The 27,108-nt window shown below is 32.5% G+C and overlaps 2 protein-coding genes across 3 annotated transcripts; both read left to right on the top strand.

Annotated features, from left to right (window-relative positions):
* Nucleotides 1–8,174: 8,174 nt before the first annotated feature.
* Nucleotides 8,175–16,365, top strand: LOC130969984 (uncharacterized). The gene is made up of 14 exons (XM_057895911.1): nt 8,175–8,463; nt 8,823–8,924; nt 11,960–12,230; nt 12,812–12,885; nt 13,082–13,241; nt 13,354–13,378; nt 13,474–13,563; nt 13,779–13,950; nt 14,102–14,175; nt 14,413–14,482; nt 14,895–14,966; nt 15,049–15,182; nt 15,568–15,641; nt 15,806–16,365. The coding sequence occupies exons 3-14, from the start codon at nt 12,038–12,040 to the stop codon at nt 15,859–15,861; spliced, it is 1,194 nt and encodes a 397-aa protein (XP_057751894.1). The 5' UTR covers nt 8,175–8,463; nt 8,823–8,924; nt 11,960–12,037; the 3' UTR covers nt 15,862–16,365.
* Nucleotides 16,366–21,225: 4,860 nt separating this feature from the next.
* LOC130966514 (protein MLN51 homolog) lies at nt 21,226–23,979 on the top strand. Of its 2 annotated transcripts, none has more exons than XM_057891327.1 (6): nt 21,226–21,755; nt 22,266–22,347; nt 22,489–22,697; nt 22,796–22,926; nt 23,107–23,222; nt 23,621–23,979. In XM_057891327.1, exons 1-5 carry the CDS (start codon nt 21,325–21,327, stop codon nt 23,196–23,198), a joined length of 945 nt encoding a protein of 314 aa, XP_057747310.1. In that variant the 5' UTR covers nt 21,226–21,324; the 3' UTR covers nt 23,199–23,222; nt 23,621–23,979. The 2 variants fall into 2 exon arrangements, with proteins under 2 accessions (XP_057747310.1, XP_057747311.1); XM_057891328.1 differs by having other exon boundaries at nt 22,796–22,884.
* Nucleotides 23,980–27,108: the final 3,129 nt, after the last annotated feature.

Raw genomic sequence — 27,108 nt, forward strand, 5'->3', positions numbered from 1 at the left:
AGAATGTTGGTGCGCCGGAGTGTGTTTGGTACAGTGCATCAACTCATCATTACTCATTAGGTGTGCACACAGCAAAGCCTTGAACAATATGTCCGACAAGGACGATGGAAAGGAATAAAATGATCAATTTTGTTAAAAGTTTAGTTTAAGAGTGATTTTTTTTCTAAAGATAGAGCATAAATTATTAGGAAATTACATTATACACGTTTTTAAAAGAATGAACTTCTTGCAATAATTTTCTCTGGCGGTTTTTATTTTCCACATATATACTTAATATATACTTTCTAATATATATGAACCCAATAGTTCTTAATTCGAATCATAATTGATCCGCCCCTTGTCACAAATAATTTCGTGCAACCATTATTAAATATTACTTCAGAGCAATATGATCTTATGGAATTCGATATAAATATTTAGCCTGCCTTATATATAGTTACGTTCACACAAGAGTCACATTATTATTGTTATTCTCTTGTGTGCATGTGAAGTATTATCTAAAAGTTTAACCTTGCAAGCTTTGTAATCTGATGTCTCTAACGCAATGTACATAGGAAAGCGTACGTCGTAACCATAATCCTGTTTATTATTGCCGACTCTCCATTCATAGAATAATATAGGCGTAGGAAATTAATGGATGAGCTTGTATGTAAGGACGCTAAACGGGTCGAAATTTGTCAAGTCGATTTGTATACAACAACAACAACAATAAAGCCTTGTCCCACTAAGTGGGGTCGGCTACATGAATCAAACGATGTCATTGTGCTCTGTCATGTATCATGTCTACAGAGAGACCGTTTACATGTAGATCTCGTTTGACCACCTCACGGATGGTCTTCTTAGGTCTTTCTCTGCCTTTCGCTTTTTGTCCATATTCCATCTCATCCACCCTCCTGATTGGATGTTCTATCGGTCTTCTTCCCACATGTCCAAACCACCTGAGACGCGATTCAACCATCTTTTCCACAATGGGTGCTACTCCAACTCTCTCCCTTATATCTTCATTCCTTATTTTATCCAATCGCGTATGACCACTCATCCATCTCAACATCTTCATCTCTGCCACACTCAGCTTATGTTCGTGCTCCCCTTTAGCCGCCCAACACTCCGTACCATACAGCATAGCCGGTCTTATAGCGGTGCGATAGAATTTACCTTTAAGTTTTAAAGGCACTTTTTTGTCGCATATAAAACCAGATGCACTCCGCCATTTTGACCAACCTGCTTGGATCCTATGATTTACATCCTGTTCAATCTCTCCATTATCCTGTATGATGCACCCAAGATACTTAAAACTTTTAACTTTTCGTAGGATGTTTTCTCCAATCTTCACCTCTATATTGGAGTTTTCCCTTCTCAGACTGAACTTACATTCCATATATTCCGTCTTGTTACGGCTTATGCGCAGACCATACACTTCTAGAGCTTCTCTCCATAACTCCAACTTCTTATTTCGGTCTTCCCTTGACTCTCCCATAAGGACGATATCATCGGCAAAAAGCATGCACCATGGCACAGGCTCTTGGATGTGCTCTGTGAGTACTTCCAAGACTAATGTGAAAAGGTATGGACTTAAGGATGATCCCTGGTGTAATCCTATACCAATAGGGAATTCCTCTGTCACACCACTTTGAGTCTTCACACTAGTTGTGGCCCCATCATACATGTCTTTAATTGCCCGAATATATGCGATCCTTACTCTCCTCTTTTCTAAAACCTTCCATAAGACCTCCCTTGGTACCCTATCATACGCTTTTTCCAAATCAATAAACACCATGTGCAGATCCCTTTTATTACTACGATACCTCTCCATCATCCTTCTTAATAGGTATATCGCTTCAGTGGTAGATCTGCCTGGCATAAATCCAAATTGGTTCTCTGTTACTTGTGTCTCTTTTCTCAACCTCCGTTCTATCACCATTTCCCATAACTTCATAGTATGACTCATAAGCTTAATCCCTCTATAGTTTTCGCAACTTTGTATATCCCCTTTATTCTTGTAGATAGGTACCAAGGTGCTCTTTCTCCACTCATCAGGCATCTTCTTTGACCTTAAAATCTCATTAAAAAGCTTGGTTAACCAGTTGATGCCTTTTCCTCCAAGACCCTTCCAAACCTCAATCGGGATATTATCAGGTCCTACTGTCCTACCATTTTTCATCTGCTTTAAAGCCTCTTTTACCTCGAAGTCTCGAATCCTTCGATAGTAGTCAAAGTTTTGATCTTCTTCCCTTGTGCATAATCGACCAAGGCTCGGAAGAGTCTTCTGTCCCTCATTAAATAACTCGTAGAAGTAGCTCTTCCACCTTTCATTAATCTTCTCCTCTTGAGCCAACACCTCTCCATCCTTATCCTTTATGCACTTAACCTGATCCAAATCTCTCGTTCTTCTTTCCCGACTCTTTGTGATCCTATATATACATTTTTCTCCTTCCTTCGTGCCCAAAGACTGGTAGAGACCCTCATATGCTCTTGTCCTTGCTTCACTTACAGCCACTTTTGTCTCTTTCTTAGCCGCCTTATATTTTTCCCAGTTATCTGCATTGCGGCATAAAGACCACTCTTTAAAGCATTCCCTTTTTATCTTTATCTTTTCTTGTATACTCGCATTCCACCACCAGGACTCCTTGTCTCTTGGTCCTATTCCTTTAGATTCACCAAAACTTTCTTTTGCTGTTCTTCTAATAACTTCTGCCATCTCCCTCCACATCTCTTCTGCGCTTCCATTCCCATCCCACTTTGCCTCTTCTCCTACCCGTCTTAGGAAGTTTCTTTGTTACTCACCTTTCATCCGCCACCACCTCGTCCTTGGGTTCTTCGTATGATGTCTTTTCCTCAACTTTTTCTCAACGCAAAAATCCATGACGAGCACCCTATGTTGTGTTGTCAAACTCTCTCCCGGGATAATTTTACAGTTAATGCAAAATTTTCGGTCGACTCTCCTCAACAAGAAGAAGTCGATTTGAGAGCTTGTCATGCCACTCTTATAGGTTATAAGATGTTCGTCTCTCTTTTTAAAATATGTATTTGCGATGAGAAGATCAAAAGTTGAGGAAAAGTCCAAAATAGTTTTACCCTCGGCATTGATCACCCCGAAACCATGGCCTCCGTGAATACTCCCATATCCAGTCACTTCTCTCCCAACATGGCCATTTAAATCTCCTCCTAAGAAAATATTATCTCCCAAAGGTATGCCTTGAACCAAACTCTCTAGATCCTCCCAAAACCTTATCTTGTGTTGTTCGTCCGAACCCACTTGCGGTGCATAGGCGCTAATCACATGGAAAGCACCTCCCTCCACCACAAGTTTGATAGAGATGATCCGATCTCCCACCCTCTTGACATCCACTACGTCCTTCTTCCACTGCTTATCCACAATTATTCCGGCCCCATTCCTATTCTTCACCTTTCCTGTATACCAAAGTTTGAAACCAGAAGTATCCAACTCCCTAGCCTTTGCACCAACCCATTTCGTTTTTTGTAGGCACATAATGTTAATCTTCCTCCTTGTCATGGTGTCCACCACCTCCATGGACTTTCCTGTTAGAGTGCCTATGTTCCATGTCCCAAATCTCAACCTTCTGTCGCTTCGACCTTTACCTTTTCCTTTGTGAACTAGCTTATTTACGCTTGTCCGTTCACGAAAACGCGAGAACCCTTGCTCATTTAACACTACATCCGGACACCGATGCAGCGGCTCTTGCTTCGACACCGTACTCGAGCCATACGGCGCGTTGCTTCCGGGCAACGACCTAGCTTTAGCGCAATAATGTTTTTGATTCATGTCTTGGGAGTTCGGCTATATTTTTATGTTGGTTGCCGAAGACATAACACAACCCTCCTCCTTTATCCGGGCTTGGGACCGGCTATGTACCGCAAGTGTAACATAGGCGGAGTTAAGTCGATTTGTATAATTTGTAAAAAAAATTTGAGTTAGAACAACTTTTTTTTATTCAGATTATGAATTTTATTTATCTTATTATAGATTATTAATCTAAATATTTTACTTTATTTGAGATTTACGCTTTAATTTATTTCATAATTAAATTTTCGTTCTTTATTCTTAAAAATTTAGAATTATTGAAAAACATGCTAACTCAATTTTAGATTCTAAATATTATTTTAAAAAAAATAATATTGGAATTAACTTGAAAACTTATTCTCACTACTTTTTTATTTTAGAAATAGTGCTGCGACATGCGTTGATTTTCAATTGCTCTAGTTTGAATAAATGGCATAAAATTCGGATTAAAAAATTTTTGAAATCATTTTTTCTTGTAAGTTTCAAACGTTTAGGAATAATCTTAAATCTTATTTGAAATTAAATCGATTTTGTACTTCACATATTTTCTTAAATAATTGACCAAAGAATTAGCGATTAATTAGGTTAAAGAGAAACTGAATTGTCAAAGAATTGAAATTTGATTATTTATGATTTATCATGATTGATCTCTACATGCCTCAAATAAATGAACATAAGAATTGTTTTCCTAGAGAATGAGTATCTCTAAAACCTTAACATGCATCCTCACCATCATTGGCTTCGTTCACTCACTGTTCGCTATTTAATTGTTTCTGTTTTATATGTTTGTTTTAAATTTCTCATTCACTCTTCTGTTTCTATGATTTGTCTAATTAGAATAATCGATTAACTTTTTTATGCTTAGTCTGTTAATTCTTTGAGAATGATAACCCACTCCTGTAGTATTACTTGATATGCTTCGATGCACTTACCAAGTTATGGTTTTACAAAATTCCACTTCAGCACGTAGCCCGAGATGGTACACGATGTCCTCAGGGTGATGGTGCACTCATCCCATAGCAGGTGAAAAATGTGAATCTCAGGATGCCAGCGCTTTACGAATGACGTAATCAGAAAACTGTCAATACACAAAATTCTTGAGTGGCACCGTGTCGTCGAAGCCAACCTCCCTCAAAGAGAGGACAATGACATCTGGTAGTAGGAGTGTGTGACTCATTCACCTGAAAAGAAGTATACGAGGCCTTTGATAAACAATAAAAAACTCGAATAAAAAATGTATAAACCTATCAAGCTATAAAAATTTTAAAGTAAAAAATTCTCCCAATAAACATTTACTAACAAATTAGTTTAAATTATAAATAAACTAATTTAACAAATAACTACAAATATTTATTTTATAAACTAATTTAAATAAAAATATTTACTTAAATAATTAATAACTAAATTAATAAATATCTATATAGTTAAATAAAAATATTTAGTTGACTAATTAATAACAACATTAATAAACCATTTCCTTCATAACTTATATTAAGTAAAAACATTTATTTAAATAATTTACAATAAGTAAACCATCAACTTAATAACTTAATTTCAGTAATAACAAATTTAAATAAAACTATTTACTTAAATAATTAATAACTAGAAACATAAACATCTTGTTACTTAATTAAGTTAACTATAAATATTTAGTTAAATAATTAATAACTAAATTAATAAACATATACTTAATAACTTAGTTTAAAGAAAATCAAACCTAAATAAACATTTAGGTAACAAATCTATTTTACGAATACCTAAAATCATATATCATTTAAATCATTGCTAATAATATATTTATTCGCCTAACATATAATGTATACTACTTCTATAAAAGTACCTTAAATATGGCTACATGTATGATTTAACTTTAACATAAATATAAAAAAACAACACCAATCTCAAAGTCGGCTGTCCCAGCCAGAAACGGATCTAAAAATTTGATAAAAAAGTCAAAAATTAAAATATTATATATTTATTAATATATATAATCATAATTAATATTTTTTATTAAAAAAATACTAATAAGTGCTTGTTATATAAAAAATTTATCTTAGTTCTTATATTTTCTTTTTATTTTAGATTCGATAAAATATAAAAGTTATATATTTTTTATTAGCATACTTTGTTGAGTATTATTGTGACAGTAAATTATATTTTTATGCTTCATATCATAAAAAAATATACTATAAAATAATATAAATAAGTTGTTTTAATAACTTTATTATATGCATTTAAAATATATTCACGAATAAAATATATAAAATATAATTATTTTAATAAATTTACATAATATGTATGTTATTAATATAATATCATGAGAAAAATAAATGGCGTTTAAAGTAATTTTTTTATGTATTATAATATATAAAATTTTTTTAGTTATTATAAATATTAAAGTATTTTTATATGATAATAGGTAAAAAAATTAAAAAAAATTAAAAAGAGAAAAAAAATTTAAATATTTAAAGATTTAAAAGTTTATTTAATTGAAAAGTGATTACCAATAATATTTTTTTTAATTTAAAAATTATTACTTGTTTTTGAGTTTACTAATTTAATTATTTATCTAAGATAATTACTTACTCTAATTTTCAAGTAAAATTATATAATACATAAGAATTTTATATCTTTATAATGGTTAACTTTGTTCAAAAAAGTTGGGGGAGCCAAGGCTTATGCTTGCCCTCTTGGATTCGTCCGTGGTCCAACGATATGACATGTCGCGTTCAATCGGTTGATGGCTACGCTTTAAAAGCGTGCCTGTTTCTCTCTATGGCTATTTCTTTTAAGCGTAGTAAAAAAAGTGTGGCCAAATCTCTAATCAGTTGCCATCCTCATAAAAGCGTGGTTATTGACCCTTTTCACCATGTTTTTGAAACATAGCAAAAAAAATGTGGCTAAATATCTCTTTAATAGCCATCCTCATAAAAGCGTGGCCATTGACTACTTTTGACCACGCTTTAGCGTGGCAAAAAAAACAAAAATGGCCATAAGCTTTTTTTCTTGTAGTGTATGCCCGCTTGCATCATGTGTATTGGCGCACGCCATAATCTCCTAGTAATTGAATAATATGATTAACAAATGATAGAAATGAGAGAAAAATTGAAGAAATAAATGTAACAAGGACTCGAATGGCGTTGTGAATGAAATACATATATATAGGCCTTCTCTACTCTTATCTTATTTACAGTCATTTATACTGTAAATAAGATAAAGTCGTTACACACCACGTGTATAAACGTAATTTGACCACGTCGTTTTATGCTTTATCTTATTTACGTATACTTTTATTTCATTTACACTGTAAATAAGATAAAATATACAATACATTTTTATAAAAATACTATAAATTATATATTTTAATAAATAAATTATTTATTGTATTTATTTAAAAAAAATCATTGTCTCTCTTTTTTTTCTCATTCCAAAAATTTCTTTCTGCAAGTTCAACCAAGTCACCAGTAGTAAAAGCTGTTAATACCATCCATAATCCTCCTCTTCTTATTTCTCTTTTCTCTTTTTTTTTTCTTGCACCTTTTTTTTTCATATGATTCTGGTTATGCTTCTTTTCTCCTCTTTTATTTTTCTATTTCGTTTTTCTTTTCTTCTTCTCTTTCTCTTTCTCTTCCCACCATCTTCTTCTCGTTTATGTTGCAATTTTTATTTGATATTTAGATATCTAGATTTAATAACCATTTAGCGGTTAGTTTTCTTTTCTTTTATAATATAATTGTCTATTTTTATAGATGTTTTGGGTTTGATTATGGGAATTCTTCAAATTTAAGAGAAAGATGTCAAGAAGAAAGTTTTTTATTTATAGATATTTTTACACACTAAAAGTGTTTAGATTAATTCTTCAAAAAAAATCTTATTATATTACAATACATTTATGTAGATTAAAAAAAATAATTTTATTTTTATTTTTGCTTGTTAAGATTTTTAATAATTGAATATTGTCCCTCTTTTCAATTTATAGTTTAACACAATAGATATTTATCCTTTTTTTGTCTAACTCGACAGGTCAAAGACTAATCCATCGCGAATCAAAACTCCATTTAAGAATTTATTATCGGTCAATGGGGTATCGCATGCACAAGACAGAATTCGAACCTCTGACACTTACTTAAACTAAAAAAAATAAATTTATAATCAAAAGTAAGATAAGAAAAGCTGACATATTTTGTAATAATTTTTAAAATTATTTATTTTAATAAATAAAATATTTATTTAATTTATTAAAATAAAAAATCCCCAAAAGTGATGACAAAAATCAGTAAAATTTTCTTTATCCTTGGACCTTTTCTCCTAAATAAATAGCTTGAGAGGAAGGAAGAGTACTACACTGGTCTAGAGCGGAAAGCAAGTGGAGGAAGCTTACGGCTACGGCGGGAAATAAACAAAAGGAAAAGCAAATAAAAACTACCAAACCAAAAACTCTCTCTCTCTCTCTCTCGGCCAAAAGCACCAACCCGATCTCATTCCGTCATTTTTTTTTCTTTTTCGTTTATTTGTGTTTTTCTCCAAAAAGAGAAAGAAACATTGAAAAGAGAAAGAGAATGAAAGCCTCTCTCCAATTGGAAACACTGATTCAACTGGTGTGTGTTGGCAGCTCGTAGATCTTCGTCGTCTTCTTCGCCATTGCTTTCAGCTCAGTTCAGGTATTCAATCGCATTTCTTCAATTATTCTTCGCATTTACGTTAAGATAAGCGATTCTCAATTTCTCATTTCTCAATTCAGCTACTTGCATGCCTTACATTTCCATCTGAACTTGCGCATTAACAATTTTTGTTCCGAATATCTTTCATTCTTAGCGGTCTGTGAATGTTAAATTATATATTGATGCAAGATTTTGAAGACTCTGTTTGACTGTTTGTACTCTTGCAGCTGCATTTTGGCTGATTCGTGTGTTCATTTCGTTGATTTTAATTTCACTTCAGTTTTCTGCATTCTCTTATTAAGATTATGAATTAGCTAGGTTCAGTCGATGATATACATTTTCTTTGATTTCCTGGATAGAAATGCTGAATCCACATGAATGAATGATCGATATGGTTTTGATGTTTCTTCGCCGAGAAAATTAGGAAAGGAAGAAAGCAAAGTTTAGACGCTTACTTCGAGGTAAAGGAAAACGAATCATTCCACTACACTCAACTATTTCAAATATAATTGAAAAATGCTCTTGGACTGAAAATTCATCAAATGTGTGCTTTTTTAACAGATAAACGACAAGTTTTCACTTCTTTTGTAACCAAAATTCTCTGGTTATTTATTTAATAGAAATATTTTAACTAAATCATTTATTTTTTAAAAATATTCTGGCTGACTACTCGCGTGATAAATGACGTAATAAGCTTGTTAATAAGCTTTTTTTTTTCTTGGTTCCTTTTTTCTCCCGTGTAGAAAGTAGAAAGTAGAAACAATCAGGTTTTGAGTTTTCTGAGTTCTGACCATTAACGCATTCATTAAAACTGCCCTTCAAGTTGTGCAATGCTATTGCTTGTACTATATTCCGTTCATATATACAGAACTTGGAAAGAGAATAAAATTCGTACTCCCAAGAATTATTTAATTTCTATATTTTTATATATAATAATATGAATTTAATTTTAATACACGCTGTAAAATAATTTTACATGTACCTTTAGGTAGCGTTTGTTTTGAGGTAGTGAGACAAATAATGAGAAACTGAGACTTAATATCGTGTTTGTTAGTTCAGAGACTGGTACTAAAATTTCTGTCTCTGTCTCTAAAATTTCAGTATTTCAGTACCTCCAAAAAGTAGGGACACAGGAGACTGAAATTTTTAGAGATGGAGACTGAAACTTTAATAACATTTTATACCTAAAATACTTTCATTTCAATTAATTAATTCCAATTTTACCCTTTGTGCAAATTAAATTAGAGTTTCATTCTTGTTTCAATTTCTGTCTCCCATTTTGCACAAAACAGAATACTGAAATTTATTTTATTTCAATCCCTGTCTCTTAGTCTCTGTCTCTCAGTCTCTTAGTCTCTGTCTCTCAGTCTCATCTTTCCGTCTCTGTCTCTTCACCAAACGCTACCTTAATGACGTAATACTACATACCTTTCACATGACGGCACAAATAATTATTTAAAAAATTGGATATAATTAGATGATTGTGTAATCTGTCCGTCCATTAAAATTAAACTCTATATATCATAAAAAGATTAGATAGATTTGATTTGTAAAATAGTGATAATAATAATGAATAAATACATACATTTAATAATTGCTCACACTATTAAAAATATTAATGATGACTAATTGATAATTATAAAACACAAAACTTACTAGTTCTCTAGCACTCCTCTTTTTAAAATAGGACATCTTTTGATTATATTAAATACAAAAATATCAAATGGTTTCAACCTTAAATTTTTTATAGAATAATCTCTAATAATTTTATTATTATTATTATTATTATTATTATTATTATTATTATTATTATTATTGATATTGAGTGACTATATATATACTTTTTATATTATAAATACATACATAAGAATCTAATGAATAAATTTATCATTATTTTGTTCAAAAAATATAAAAATATTATTGTGCAATTAATAATAATAATAATAATAATAATAATAATAATAATAATTATTTTATTTTATTTTTTTTAGACGAAAAATTATTATGTCTGACGAAAAAAATATATTAGAAATTGATCTGTCTATTAATTTTTCTTGGGGACTAAAATGTCCACTTTTAAAATTTTTTGGGGACTGACATGGGTAATTACTCCGCGAAAAAATGAATTAAAACTAATTTGTCTGTCAGAGTAAAAATCTTAAGGATTGATCTTTGTATTAATTTTTTTTAAGAACTAAAATATCTACTTTTAAAATTTTAGAGACTGATTTGAATAATTACACATTAATTTAGGTTTGATCTTATCAAAATTTAATTTGTAGATATGGTTAATTTATAAAAAATTTACATAAATATTTAATCATTTATTATTACGTCAAAAAGATATTTTACTTAATTTTTTATTATTTAGATCAGTTCGTTTTATAGGTAATGTTTTACCATTGTATAGAAATGGGTGGGGATGGAACTCATGGAAGTATGAGGCCACTGCCGTTTATTTGAGGCTTTATTTATGGGTTCTTATTGTTAGAAACTTTTATTTTATTTTTCTTAAATATATATTAAATGTATTAGAAATTTATTTTGTAGCTTTTTCAGTAAAATTTTTTAATTGATAAACTCATTATTCAAAAGATAGGACATGTCTATTTGTATAAATTTATAAAATAATATCTAATATCATTTAGTATTAAAAAAAAAGGTTTAAAGAGATGAATTTTTTCCGCGTGAATAGAATCAGTTTATTCTGATTTTAGCTAATCACTGTTTTAAAGTCAGTTGTTAAGAAATTAAAAATATGTTTTTTAGAAAAAAGGAACTTTTAAAGTTTGTTTATTAGTACATTTTCTTCTCTTCTTTCTTTCTTTTTTTTTTTTCTTTTTTAACTTGATACAACATATCATATTTCTTTATCTAATGTCCTACTATGCCTGTTAACAAAAACTCGGGTAAATTATTGTTATACTTTCTAAGGCAAATAGTAGGTCATCTTATTAAGTGGAAGCGTGGTAGTAAGAATTAAATTATCTTTCAGAAGTACTTCCTACCAAAACCCATAAATTTTATTATGTTTATTGGGGCAAATATTAGATTATCTTGTCAAGTGGAAGCATGATTGTCCAATTGCAATTGGGTTATCATTATTTCTTAGAATAGCGAGAGAATCGCAATTGACTTCTTTATTGTTGAGCGCTAAAGAGATGCGAATTGTGCTGATTTGTACTCATTTTGCATACCCCTTCAATTGTTGGAGTCAAAATTTATTCTACATGATTGTTAGGTAATAGTTGGCAAAAATGTGCGACGGTTAGGACAAATTAAAGTGAAATAACTATCGATACCAAATAGTGGGAAAAAACAGTGAGTAACTACTATTCTTCAGTTACGTGAGGACAAAATCCATTAGTAAAGGACAAAGAATGTTGCCCAAATCTCACCAACATTCAAACTGTAGCTGTTCTCTTTAATTTGAGGTTTAGCTAACGGTAATGAATCACTCTAACAAACACTAGTCTTTTTCTGCTTTACATTACAGGGGGAACAGAATAGATAATCTCAATGGAATAACATATATTTCCTATACGTGCGCCATTCATGCTGTGTTGAAGTGCAGATGGAAACTGGGCAAAGCAACAATGGTAACGAGAGGTGTATCATATCCAAGGATTCTTCATGGTTCAGCCAGTTCCGAAATGCATCCAATCCTTGGATGGCAAGATATGTTTATGCCTTGTTCTTTCTAGTGGCCAACCTGTTGGCATGGGCTGCCCGTGATTATGGTCGTGGTGCTCTAACAGAAATGGAGAGTAAGATTGCTTAAACCCTTACATTGATGGGTTTTCACATCCTGTTGCCAATTTTAGTTTTCTGCTGCTTCTTTCATACACTGTCTATGCCATTGTATTTTTAATAAAGTATACCTATTGAATTTATTTATTTATTGGCACGGCATACCAGTCCTGTCTATGCCATTTGCATTTTATTAAAGTATATAAAATTTATCTATTTAATTAATTTATTTATTGATACTGAATACTAGACCCTATGGTTTACAATGTTTGGTTTGAAATCTGATCATGTCCCATCAAAGTATGAATTAGATGTTATGATATTCTGATGTTTGCAATGAGAAGTCGAAAATGTATACACATGGTGAGCATCTTTTTTGAGGTGGTTTGATTTACAATGTGGACAAGGAAGCTTTTTATTTATAAATTTCAATCCTCCTTTTGAGTTGAACTTCAAAGGTGTTTAGCAATTCTTTAATTCAGTCAATAGAAATTGCTACAGGCACTGCCATATACACATATTGAACGACCAAGTTCATGTTCCCTCAAATTTAGAAGGTTTTTCAGTGAACGTTAAATCTAATATATTGATCCTGCAGGATTAAAAGGTTGCAATGGTGGAAAAGACTGTTTGGGTGCTGAAGGAGTTCTACGTGTGAGTTTGGGTTGCTTTGTATCCTTCGGTTATATGCATGAAACATTGTTGCTGAAGGATTAAGCAAAGCATGATAATCAGTAGTATATATTCTTTTATGCTCGAGAGAGAGAGAGAGGGGTGCATGATTTCTCTTTAATGAAAGTACTACATTACATTATAGCTGAGTCATCACTTACCCGAATATTTAAGCTGAACCTTAACCTGAGATCAGATATTTTACATAATCATGTTTTTGTCAACTGCTGGCACTTCTAAACTGAACGTAACTAGAGATACATGGCACTCTGGATGGTGGTCTGTCAAGATTGTTCTCTGGATCGCCATGACTGTCATCCCATTTTTACTCCCTTCTGAATTTATTCAGATTTACGGTTAGTAAACTTTTTTCTTTCAACAAGCCTTATAGTATTAATAATCCTTTCTGGTAGTATATGCTGCTAGTAAAACCTTGTCATTATGTCTGACATAATTATTTTTCCGCAGGGGAGGTTGCCCATTTCGGTGCCGGGTATAGTCTTCAGATATTTTAAATGATTTTTACATGTCATTTCTTTTCAGAAACTAAACTCTGATATTTTAAAATGTTTTCTATATCTTTTTCAGGGTTTTTCTCCTAATTCAATTAGTAAGCATAATCCGGTTCATTACATGGCTCAATGAATGCTGTGAATCTGAAAAGTACGCAGCAAGATGGTAAGATCTCCTCAGTATATAAAAGAACTAATTGGAACTAACAATTTGTTTGAGATATTTATAGCTATGTAAATTTTTATAATTGATTTGTTTCATATAAAGTTTTGTTAAGCTTTGATATGATGCGAAGATGATGAATTTATTATATAATTGATATCAGGAATAATATTTTTATCATATATTTTGTAAATATGCATTGATCAATTTCCTTGCAGCCAAATCCATGTGATGTTCTTTGCAACGACCGCATATGTTATATGTTTGGTGGGAATCATTTTGATGTACATTTGGTATGCACCGAAGCCATCTTGTCTCCTTAATATTTTTTTCATTACATGGTCACTGGTACTTCTCCAGCTCATGACAAGCGTGTCTCTGCACCCAAAAGTAAGTTATATCTTTTGCCATGTCTTTGCTTGCTCAGTTCACCTTACAAAGTATTGTGATGTGGAATTTTATCTGCTGTTATTATTATTATTATTATTATTATTATTATTATTATTATTATTATTGAGTTGATGTGGAATTTCTACAATAGGTGAATGCCGGCATTCTAACTCCTGGGTTGATGGGGCTTTATGTTGTCTTCCTTTGCTGGTGTGCTATTAGAAGGCAGGGCTACCAATCTTTGCCTCCACTCTGGACTTGCATTGATATTATTGTCCAATGATTGTTTAGCACTTTATTGTATATATCATCTCCCATATGAAGTATGGGTGTAAAACAAACTGAAGAGACAGGCGTCTGTGTCTTGTTTTGATTTCTGTTCATTTATTGCTTTCTGCAACTCTTTGCTTCTCGCTTTTCATTTCTAGTGAATCTGAGCTTTGGTATATATTTTGTATGCAGTGAACCAACTGGGGAAAACTGCATCAGGAAGTCGGACTCTGCCACCAAAACAGACTGGCTTAGCATCATTGTAATATAGATCTCTTGTTTTAACTCAAATTTGAATTGTCATAGAACTGCTCTTTAAACTTGGTAGCTGTAAACTAACATATATATAGGTCTATTGTGTATTTGATCCTGAGTCTCTGTCCTAGATAATCTGTTCATTGTTGGTGTCATCATTCTGTATCCATTCAAAATATACAAGGACAAACTCATAATGGCACCCAAAAATATGACTCTATGTTTCTTGTCTATTCATGAAAATCTTTAAGCACTCTATAATAAAAATATCTTTTGATTTTGATTTTGATTTTGATTCATCATATCTTGTTTATGAAACTTAGGCACTTTTAATTTATAAATCTTTGAAAAAAATCATTATGTAATTATCTCAATTACTTAACCGGTAATTGACTTTTGACGATGGCTATTGTTGGCAGAGCTTTGTTGTGGCAATACTGGCAATCGTTATTGCAACATTTTCAACAGGCATAGATTCCAAATGCTTCCAGGTTGGTTAAAAAACTCAGTTGACTACTTGACTTTGAACTTCAGTATTAGGTTCCCCAAGACTTATCTGAAAGATCCATGCAGTTCAGGAAGGATGATACGCCAGCAGAGGATGATGTTCCATATGGCTATGGCTTCTTCCATTTTGTTTTTGCCACAGGAGCAATGTACTTTGCTATGCTATTGATTGGATGGAATAGCCATCATTCTATGAGAAAGTATGCTCCCCAACCCTACTGTATTTGGCTCATTTCATTTTATCTGCATTTCAGTATTTCACTGAGCTTTCTTTTTTGTGCTTTATCCCTCAACAGAAAATTTTAGGAAAAGGGAAAACAAAGAAAATGCATTTCTAATAGTCATATTCGAATCCAAATGCCCGGACCCAACAAATTTGGTTCCCATGAAGTTTCAGTTCTGTTTTACTTTATATAATTATGAATCCTAGTGCTTTATTAATAGACTAGTAGTCAGAAGTCAATACCATCACAATCATCGTCATCATCATTATTTAGCGTTTTACACTGATAATGGTACAAATCTCTTTCGGTCACTCAAAATTTTTGCAGAAGTAAGACATCCAACCTTTTTATTCTTCTGCAGGTGGACAATTGATGTGGGCTGGACCAGCACATGGGTCAGAATTATAAATGAGTGGTTGGCAGTGTGTGTTTATCGTAAGTATCATTTTGGTAAACTGAAGTCCAACATGAACAGTTGAATTTTTTATATTCTAAGCATAATGAAGACACTGACATTTAAAAATCAGAGAGTTTATTACCCTTTCTATATTACTATTAAGCAATTAAGATGCAATTAATCGAAGTTTATCTCTTTTCAGTGTGGATACTGGTGGCTCCAATCTTATGGAAGAATAGACATGCTGGTTCTACCTGAAAACTTCTCAAACATATTCTAGTTTTAGTATTTTTGTTGGGGATTAAGATCTTCAGATTGTTTCATATCTCTGCTGCACATGTAGTGAGCTTCTTCAACTCTGCAAGATATGAGAAAGCATTTCAGTTTAAACATCCTGGACCAGGACACTCTCAAGTCGAAGAAATGGTTCGCAGGGGGAGACGGAAAGAATGGTTCTGGCACAATGCACATATACGGATTGGATTTGTTCCATTTTACATGAAAATACAGAGTTTGGGAAAAAGAAAGAAACACTATTTACTTGTACATGTACCAATGAGGAAGCTTAGTTTGTACTTTAGTATCATTAATAGATGTTAATTAAAGTTTTTCATATTCATAACTTGTGTTGTTAACTATGATAGAACGAGTTTAGCGCTGATTGCACTAGGGGCATGTTCTCTATCTTTTTCGTCAAAAAAAAAGGGGGTGCCTTTGGGTTGTTTTCTGTTGTAAACAAAGCCTGTGAACTCTAATTTATATTTATCGATGTCGCAGATAGCACTGCGTTGCCCTTGCCAAAGCTTGAGACAACTGAAGATACTGTAGCTTGCCAAAGCCTGTGTCGCAGTCGTAGTCCTCTACCGTGATGGTGGTCTTAGTCAGTTGTCCTAGTCCCACCAATCTATTCATGGAAGAAAAATTATGTTCAGTACTTAGTATTGTAAATAGTAAACAACAATAAATAATAAACATTAATTATCTTGAAGAAACAGAAATCTGAGTACATCATTGCCAGTCGGATAGAAGTACGAAAACTTGTGGTAAATCCATGACACCACTAACAATATGCACCTGGTAATGTCCGTTACATCACGCCGAGTAGAGCTGCAGAATGATGGTAGGTGTGCGACAGCAAAGCAGATTTCTAAGATAATTATACTATCAAAATTTTCAAAGTCGACAACCATTTGATAGGAACAAGGTTGACTCACTTGTCCGTAAACAAATACCTCCAAATTAACATCAACAAGCAACACATACTGGCGGAAAGTATCTAAATCTGTCCCTAACAGAATATGTGTGACCTTGTTTTTAAGCCAAGTCATCTTCAAGTCAAAATTCTGGCTGAAGTGGAGACCTGTCACCAACAAGTTCTCAACCCACTGCCAGGTGGGGTGTCCATGGTGCTGATGGAAATCTCTAATACAACTTCCAAACGAGTCATCATCTGTGGGCATTCTGGAGTATGATGGTAACCCGTCCCACGGATAGTGAAAATTATGTGTCTCAAGCCTCTACCATTCAATAAATGCAGAGAATAAGGTAATGTCAAACCTAAAATCCTTTAGTTCTACTGTGTATTCGAACTCAACCTTTCGAATTCAACCTTCCTAATGTAAGAGTTGGACGTTAGGTGGTGGGATAGACAATAACATACGACGTGACAAGAATAACCAAGTTGTCTACAAGAATATTGTTAACAGTCATGCTAAATATGCAAGTCTTTTTGGCTTACAAGTCTTATAAGTTGGACCAAAACCAACAGAAGCTACACTCACCTACAAAAGTGTGTTAACACGCGCATCACGTTTCCAAAGCGCTCCCTCACTATTAAGAACGACTCTTCTTCTTCTTCCTCGATAAAAATCATAACTGTCATTTTTTCTTCGCGTTTCTACTCCTCCACCTCTTCTTCCTTCTTCTTCTCCTTTTTCTTTGTGTTTCTCCTCATTTTTCTTCGCGTGTTTCATCTTCATCGTCATGTTTCTCCTTTTTCTTCTTTTGATTTTGTAACATTATGTATTTTTTTTCTTTGTTTGATTTTTTCCTCCAAAAAAAATTATGAGAATATGAAATAAAAAGATGAAAAAGAATAGCAGAAGATGAGGAGGAGAAAGATGAAGAGTTCTGAATTATGCAGAACTTATCAGAATAAAAATACATCCAAATATCTTCGTTTTACACCCAAATTTGCTGCAAATACAGAAATGAGTTATGCTACATGTACATTAAAATTAACCACCAAAGTCAGACAACAGTATAAAATACATACTGAAATACAAATAATACATTGAAAATAAATTAAAGCACACATATATTTATACACAAATATATTGGTAGCTGATTTAGTGTACAAAAAGCATTTTTGTACAGAAAAATATTTCTTCTAATGCTACATTTTTTTCTTCTTCTTTTTCTTATTTCTTTCCTTCTTTTAGTTAAATGAATGTAAGTTCATCATCTTCCAAGTAATTTTGCAGCATTATGTGTTTCTTCTTCTTCTTTTTTTTATTTTTTATTTTTATTTTTGTTAAGAGAGTAAACAAGAAAAAACTTGAGAAGGTACAAAAAGAAAAAGATGAATAAGAGAAAAAGAAGAAGAAGATGGTAATGATGATGAAAAAAAAAGAAGCAGCAGAAGATGAGGAGGAGGAAGAGGAAGAGTTCTGAATTATGCAGAACTTATCAGAATAAAAATACACCCAAATATTTTCGTTTTACACCCAAATATCTTCTTGTGACATCCAAATTTGCTGCAAATACAGAAATGAGTTATGCTATGTATACACTAAAATCAGCCAACAAAGTCAGCTACCAATATAAAATACATACTGGAATACAAATATACATTGAAAATAAATGTATTTACACACAAATACATTGGTGGCTGATTTTAGTGTACAAATAATATTTTTGTACCAAAAAATATTTCATCTAATGCTGCATTTTTTTCTTCTTCTTCTTTTCCTTATTTCTTTCTTTCTTTTAGTTAAATGAATGTAAGTTCATTCTCTTTCAAGTAATTTTGCAGCATTATGTGTTTCTTCTTTTTCTTTGTTTGATTTTTTTGTTTTTATTCTTGTTAAGAGAGTAAAACAAGAAGAAATTTGAGAAGGTAAAACAAAAAGAAAAATATGAATAAGAAAAAAAGAAGAAGATGGTGATGATGATGAAAAAAAAGAAGTAGCAGCAGAAGATTAGGAGGAGGAAGAGGAAGAGTTTTGAATTATGCAGAGCTTATCAGAATAAAAATACACTTAAATATCTTCGTTTTACACCCAAATATCTTCTTGTTACACCCAAATATCTTCATTTTACACCCAAATTTGCTGCAAATACAGAAATGAGTTATGCTACGTGTACACTAAAATCAGCCAACAAAGTCAGCTACCAGTATAAAATATATATTGGAATACAAATATACATTGAAAATAAATTAAAGCACACATGTATTTACACACAAATACATTGGTGGCTGATTTTAGTGTACAAATAATATTTTTGTACAAAAAATATTTCCTCTAATGCTGCATTTTTTTCTTCTTCTTCTTTTTCTTATTTCTTTCTTTTTTTAGTTAAATGAATGTAAGTTCATTCTCTTTCAGGTAATTTTGCAGCATTATGTATTTCTTCTTCTTCTTCTTTGTTTGATTTTTTTGTTTTTATTCTTGTTAAGAGAGTAAAACAATAAGAAATTTGACAAGGTAAAACAAAAAGAAAAAAATGAATAAGAAAAAAAGAAGAAGAAGATAGTGATGATGATGAAAAAAAAGAACCAGAAAATGAGGAAGAGAAAGAGGAAAATTTTTTTTATCACATCTTTAGGAAAAAGCAAAGAATCCTCCCCGGACTTAATGGCATTAACTAAAGTCTCTCTTTTAATAATAATTTGTTTCTAGGAAACTCCATAATGACCTTTGGAGAGAATATGAAAGGATTGTTGTTTAAGAAGAGAGCTATTAAATGTAAATGTTTAGATGTAATATCATTAATTTTGAAGACAAAAACTCTAAATATTTTAAGCAAAAAGCAAATGGAAGAAGACGAAGAAACTATGTCGTTTCGCTCAAGAACAATAAAGGAGAATGGGTTAATGATATGGAAGAGCTTAATCACCTTGGTGTATCCTTTTTAAAATTTGTATATGCTCCTGATAATTACTCTTTGGTATTTTCTAATTTTTCTATTGCAGGTAAATTTTTTAGAGTGGTCGAAAATAACCTTTCCTACCTAAACAAGAATATCACCTTTTAGGAAGTCAAGCACGCAGTTTCAATATAGATAGTTAGAAGCCTCTCAGAAGTGATGGACTTCCAGCAAAGTTCTTTCAATATTTCTGGGATACTATGGCCGAATTCCTAGTGAGTTAGATTCAAATAATTTTTAGAAATCCATAAAATATTGTTAGAGTGAACCAAACCCTTATTTCTATCATTCTTAAAGTCCCTTTTTCGGAGAATTTTGTTCAATTCAGACCGATCAGCCTATGTAACATTTGCTATAAGATTATTTTCAAGGTGATAGCTGAAAGGATTAAGCCGAACTTACCTAGGGGTCATTGTGTCTAATACTCAAGCAAGTTTCATCTCAGGAATGGTCAATACGGATAATATCTTAGTCGCACAAGAGATGTTCTATTCTATGAAAACGATTTTATAACGTTTTGTAATATTGAGGATAATTTTTAAAATAAAAAAATGTCAGAAATGATTTTGATTTTGGTCTCAAACTTTAAGGACGAAAAAAGTATTTAACTCTAATAAAGAACATGAGAAAAGAAAGGAGAGAAGAGATGAAAATTAGGGTCGGAGTTAAAGTTTTATAATTCAATATGGATTGATTTGGACATTAGAAAATAAATTTGGATACCAATTTCACCCATGCTCAATCTTTTTCCACTTTAGCGTACAGTTGTAATCTCAAGCTAGCACTTAACACTATACTAGTACTGTTAAGATGGCAGTTTATTCAAAAATAAACGAGGATTCACATTTTTTAATATAAGGGACGTGGTTAATTATTTACAAAAGTCAATAATTTAATTGATGCGTATTTTAAATTTTGAAAATTAAATTGGACATTTACTCAAAATGAAAGTATAAAATAAAATGCCAAATTTATTTATAATAAAATTTAAATAGAAAGCAAAATAAGACTTAGAAATTAATTTGATGTATAAAGAAGAAAAAGAAAAAAAATTCAATTAAAGTAAAAATATGTCTCTAAAAAAGAAATAAATAAAAAAATATAAGAATATATTTATATCTATTAGAATATTTAAATTTTTTTGTTAACCATATTTAATTAAATTTATCTAATATAACAAAAATTAATTATAACTAGTATTTTTTTAAATTTTATTACTTAACTTACTTATACTTTATTCATAAAAAAATTAAATGTATAATATTATTCATTTTGTTGATTAATTTTTTTTAATAATTTTGATAAAAATATGTCTCTTTTAATAATTAAATCTCCTTAAGGTTCTTGTAAAACAAATTTTCGTAGAAAAATAGAGCGGGACCCATTTAATTTTCAGATCAGTTATAGCGCCGGCCACAACCAACGGGCTCAACTAACATTCTGTTTTCCCTCCATTCAGCGCCAACACTCCCTTTCTCCCTCTCACACGTTTCTAATCCGCTCCTCTTCGCTTCCTCTGTTCCTAAATCGTACTACTGCTATAACCTCCTACTCACAAACATTCTGTGATCTATGGCGGACGATTCAGAGCAAACCAAATCGATTGAGTATGAGAGCGACGCCGATGGAGTCTCAGCGCCGTGGTGGATGGCACGGAGGATTGAAGCAAGTGACGATGAAGACCAAGAATACAGCAACGATGGGCTCACAGAAAAGTGCCGGCCGTGCTTTGCTCATCTTCATCCTCCAAATGAATCTGACGGCGGCGGCGAAGGTTCACCGGATTGGTACCAAGAACTTGGAGAGAAGGTTGTTTTCGAAGAAGAGCTCGAAGAAATGAGCCAAGGAGATGAAGAAGAGCTTCAAGAAACTCTGCATCGTGTGACTAAGAAGAAAGAGAAGGAGACTACTGTTCGCGACGACGCTTACGTGCCTACGCATGGTTCGTTCTACATGCACGACGATCGCTTTCTAAGTCCCCGCCGCCGCTACCGCACGCGCAGGTATTTTTGCCATCAAATACTTTAATTTGTTTGTACCGTTTCACTCTGAATTCAAGCTCGATCTGATGTTTACTGCAATTACCTGCTTGATTTCGTGCTTCAAGTTTTAAAACAAATGCTTACACGTGCTTCCATTCATGCTTTTAAAGGTTTCTGTAACTTGTTAAGAATTTCAAAGATTCTTCCACCGAATTCAATTCTTTCTTGATTTCTTTAAAGAGAAACGCTAATTATTGTTTTGAATGCATTTTGATGATGGTTTAGATCTACTAGTAGGGAATGGCATTAGATGTAATAGAGCTATGTTAATTCTACTTAACTTCTTTCTCATATTGTTACATTAATATTTAATTATATATTTGTATTATATCTTTTCAGTGCCTAACATTGAGCAGTTCTCCGTAAAACAATAGCCAAATTCATAATGTGCATTAATTTTGGTACATTAAAGGTATTTAGTGTGCCATATGTATGTTCATGGATTCCCCTTGAATAATTGCTGTCATCCAGGGGCATTGTCACTGGAATGAAATTGTGGGACAACTGCACTGATGAACCGAGGTGGAAGCATGACAAGTTTGAAGACATGAAAGTGAGGAACTATTGATAATAGTTTACTGCATCTTCGTTTGAAATTCTGTTACATGCTACATACTAAATGTTCTACATTTTCTGATACTTTATTGCCTGACTGTGATGATGAACGGTGCTAGTTACAATATTTTAATTTCAGGATAATAGTCCTCCGAAGAGTAATGATCAACAACAAAGGAAGAACCAAACCAAGGGCCAGAGATACATGAAGACGAACCAATTTGGATCCCTTGACAATTATGGAAATCAGAATAATCAGACTTTAAGAATTTTTAAAGGAAGAGGACCTAAAAAATATAAACCTATTATGAAATGCAATAATCTAAATTCTTCGTCCAAAGATCAAATGTATGTTAACATACAAATGCCGTTCGTGTACAATTTCTGTTAGTTTTAGTGTTGGTTATTTTTAATGCCATCTTATTTTGAACATTTCGACCTTGTAGACATGAGAAGTTCAAGGAAAGCGCTTCAACTTCTAGTTCTTCCAGAGATTACCGTGCTTCAGCTAAGATTTTGCCAACAAACACATCCGGTGAAACACTACACCAAACTACTTCACTGTTATTACTGCCTGGTACTTAGCTGCTATTTTCAAATTCTAATATATATATATATATATATATACTTCATCTGCATTTGCTATTGAGTAGTGGATTTTCCAATATACCAATTACCAAGTCTAAATTGTGGTCTGTTTATGCACTAATTTCGGTTGAATCTTCATTATGTTAATTTTGTTAATCACTTAATGCAGGTATCCATCATGGGGGCCTGCCTTGTGGTACTGTTGATGATCATGCTCTCATAACGCTAACAGGATATACTCCTCAGTACAGTGTCAACTAGCCTCAAAAACTTTCGGAAGACAAGGTATGACTTCAATGCGAGTTTGGCTTTAATAAATTTAGGTTTTACATAGGACAACTGTAAGTATTGATGGCATATTCTTAATTAGATACTTTGAGGATCATTTGTATTAAAAGTTGTATCTACTTAAATAATACGCTGCTGTTTAATTTCCTCGTATTTCTTTTATGACTCCCTTTATTCTGGTATTGTACGTATAATTCCCCTTCAACCAGCCTTCCTGGATAAGTATATATATATATGCTTCTTAAATAGAGGCACAAATATGGGAAAGTCAAACTTGTAACATCAATAAGCAGTTACACACCTAGCAGATAGAAGTGTATTTTGTTCTATTAGCATAGCTTCTCGACATGTTTATACATTGGTCCATCATATTTTTATTTTCTTTTAAATTTCAGCGGCACAACTTGAAAATGAATATTGTCAGAGACGGATCAAGCCTCTAAGCCAAATTGCTTTACCAGTCTGACCGTGGGTATAGCTCGAGCGAGTGTGACAGTAGAAAATGAGATCAGCCTTGAGAAGAAGTGTATAGTTTCTATGGTTTACTACTTGTAATCTGTTACTACGGCTTCTCTTTGGTAGGATTATGCAATAATGGACGATTTCGAAAAACCAAGACTACTTGTGAATTTGTGATCCATATTGATAGGGTTTTGAATGTCCTTTTATTTCTCAAGTATAGTTGCACGAGGAAATGTATACTAAAGAAAGATGTGCCTCAAGCGGGTTGTCCTGTAGATAGCATTTCATTTTTTGTGGGAATCTATGTATATACATTTTAATCCGTAGTTAGTGCGCTGTCCGTGATTTACCATTACCGTGAACTACGGTTTTTGTTCTCTGATGCTGCTACATGAATGGAAATACCCAATAATAAGTGATCGTTTGTCGGTGGCTTAATGCCTAGAACCAGAGCATTATTTTTGTTTATTTATTTTAATTTGTTTGGGACTGGCAGAGAGAATTATTCTAGCTGCAATCCAGATAGATATACCCCAAGTGGCCCTGAAAAAGTTGATCGGCCGTATGCCCGTATGGCCGTATAGTACCTCTAATTACAACTCGTGGAGTGTGTTAAAAATTATAATACTTTATTTTAAGAAACTCATTTATGAGTTTTAGATAAAATTAATGTAAAAGCTTTCCACGAGAAAAGCTAAAAAGTGCAGGTAAAGTAGGTGTTCATAGTTTGATTAATCTAAAAATTAAACTAATTTTTTGGTTAATTAAAAATGTAGTTTTGGTTAATTAATTAAATTGGTTGTACAAGATAAAGACGATTATTAAGCGGTTAGTAAAATTTGAAATTGATTTTTAACCGGTTATTAAAATAAAAATTAGTTTTTATTTTACACTAAAAAAATTGGGTTTTTATACTAAAAAATTGGTTTTTTTAATTAAAAACCGAATTTTACATAAAAATTAATTTTTTTACATACAAAACCTAAATTTTTAACTTTTTTTTAAATTGAATTTTTTTAATCTAAAAATTAATTTTTTTTTCTTTCTAAATGAGTAACATTCGTAAATAATGAAATCCCTTCCATTACTTCGTTCTTTTTTCTTTCTTATTTCTTTTCAACATTTTCTATAAATAATTTTTTTTAATGTAAATAATTTTCTTTCTAAACAATACGAGTAATTTTTTCTTATCTCTTTGTCTTCATCTCTCTCCTTTTCTCTCCCCCTCCTCTCCTCTCTTCCTTCTCTCTCTCCCCTTTCCCTCTTTCTCCCTCTCCCTTCTCTTTGTCTTCCTCTCTTGCTCTCCCCTCTCTCCCCCTCCTCTCTCTCTCTCATCCTCTCTTCCTTTTCTCTCTCTCTCCCCTCCTCTCCCTCTCTCCTTCCCTCTCCTCTCCACTCATCTCTTTCTCTCTCTCTCTCTGTCTCTCTTTCTATATATATATCTCTCTCTCTCTCCCTCCTCTCTCTCTCTCTTTTCTCTCTCTCCCCTCTTTTCCTCTCTCTCCTTGTCCTTTTTCTCTCTCTTTTCTCTTTCTTCTCTCTTCTCATCTCTCCCCTCTCTCTCTCTCTCTTTCTCTATCTCCTCCTCCTCTCTTTCTTTTCTCTCCTTTTTTTCTCTCTTGCTTTGGAGAAAAGAGAAGAAAAGAAACAGGAGAGGGATAGATAGTGAGAAAAAGAATGAGAGAGACAGAGAAAAGAGAGAGTAGGAGAAGAAAGAGGAGAAGGAGAGAAGGAAGAGGAGGAGAAAGAGGGAAGGGGAGAGAGAAAAAGAAAAAAATAAGATAGAGAGAAAGAGAGGGGAGGGGGAGAGAGAGAGAGAGGAGGAAGAGGAGAGAGAGAGAGAGAGAGAGAGAAAGAAAAAGGAGAGAGATATGGGAGAGAGAGAAGGAGAGGAGAGAAAGGAGAGAGAGAGAGAGATGATGAGGAGGAGGAGATAAAAGACGGAAGAGAGAAAAATGGGAGAGATAATTAGAGAGAGAAAGGGAGGGAAAGGAGGGAGAGAAAGAGGACAAGGAGAGAGAGAGAAAGAGACAGAGGGGAGAGATGGAGAGAGAGAAGGAGAGAGGGAGGAGAGCAAAAGAGAGAGAGGGAGAGAAGGAGAAAGAGAAAGAGGGAAAGGGAGAGAGGGAGGAGGGAGAGGGGGAGAGAAAGAGAGAAATGGGAGAGAGAGAGAGAGAGTGTGTGAGAGAGAGAGAGGAAGAGAGGAGGGAAGGGAGGGGTAAAGAGAAAGAGAGAGAGAAAGAGAGAGAGAGAGAGAGAGAGAGAGGAGATATAGAGAGAAAATAGTGAGAGTGTGTGTGTGTGTGTGTGTGTGTGAGAGAGAGAGAGAGAAAGGAGAGAGAGACAGAGAGAGAGAGAGAAGAAGAGAGATGGGAAGGAAGGGGGAGAGAAAGAGGGGGAAAAGAAGAGAGAGAAGGGGAGAGAGAGAAAGAAGAGAGAAAGAGAAGGGAGAGTTTAATTTGGTTTTGGTTTTGGTCAACCGGTTAAAAATCGATTTTTTTAATTTGTTTTTAGTTAACCAATTCTAAAAAATATGAATATGATTTTTAAAATTGTTTTATTAAACTGGTTAACTAAAATGTGGTTATGATTTTTTAACCGGTTAATCACATTTTGGTTTTTTTATGAACACCCCTAGGGTAAAGTATGTGGTATTATTTGATTATTGAGTTAATAGCCAAATTCATCTTTGAAAGATTATTTATTCTTTAAATTAGTCATCAAAAATTTTTTTAGTCATATTAATACTTAACAAATAAAACGTAAGTCAAATTGGTCATTCCGTTAGTTAGATGATGACGGTATGATGACATGTCATGTTAAGTGTCACGTGGCATGATGACGTGGTATGTTAATGCCGCGTGTAACAATATGATTGATTGACGTATCAAGTTAGTGACACCTAGCATGCCATGTGTCACTTGACGTATAAAAAAGTTATTTATATTCAAAATAGTCCTTCAAAATTTAAACGTAGGTCATTTTTATCCTTAAAATTTTAAAAATTAATCAAATTAGTCCTTATATAAATTTTTTTATTTTTTGCATAATATTAAATTTGAAGTATTTTTTATAGTACTAATTTTAATATTATTTTTTAGACCTTAATAAATAAATTTGTTTATATAAAATAATAAAAATAATTAAATTATTATAAAATTATTTTTTTATTTCTATTTGAAATTTTATATTTTTAAATTATAATTTTTTATAGTGAAAATTTTTTATTTAAACGAATTTATCAAATTATTGGTCCGTTTCCTTATTCCTTAGGGCACGCTTTCTCTTTCTTACATCTTGCTTTTTCTGTACTTGTGTTTTCTTTATGAAAAAGCTTTAATTCTTGCTTGTTTTTGAGCCAAAAACTCTTGAAAATATAAAAATACTATCCCAACTTTAAATATTTAATTATTTATTAAAT

The sequence above is a fragment of the Arachis stenosperma genome, chromosome 3 (genome assembly GCF_014773155.1).
Source record: "Arachis stenosperma cultivar V10309 chromosome 3, arast.V10309.gnm1.PFL2, whole genome shotgun sequence".
Lineage (NCBI taxonomy): Eukaryota > Viridiplantae > Streptophyta > Magnoliopsida > Fabales > Fabaceae > Arachis > Arachis stenosperma.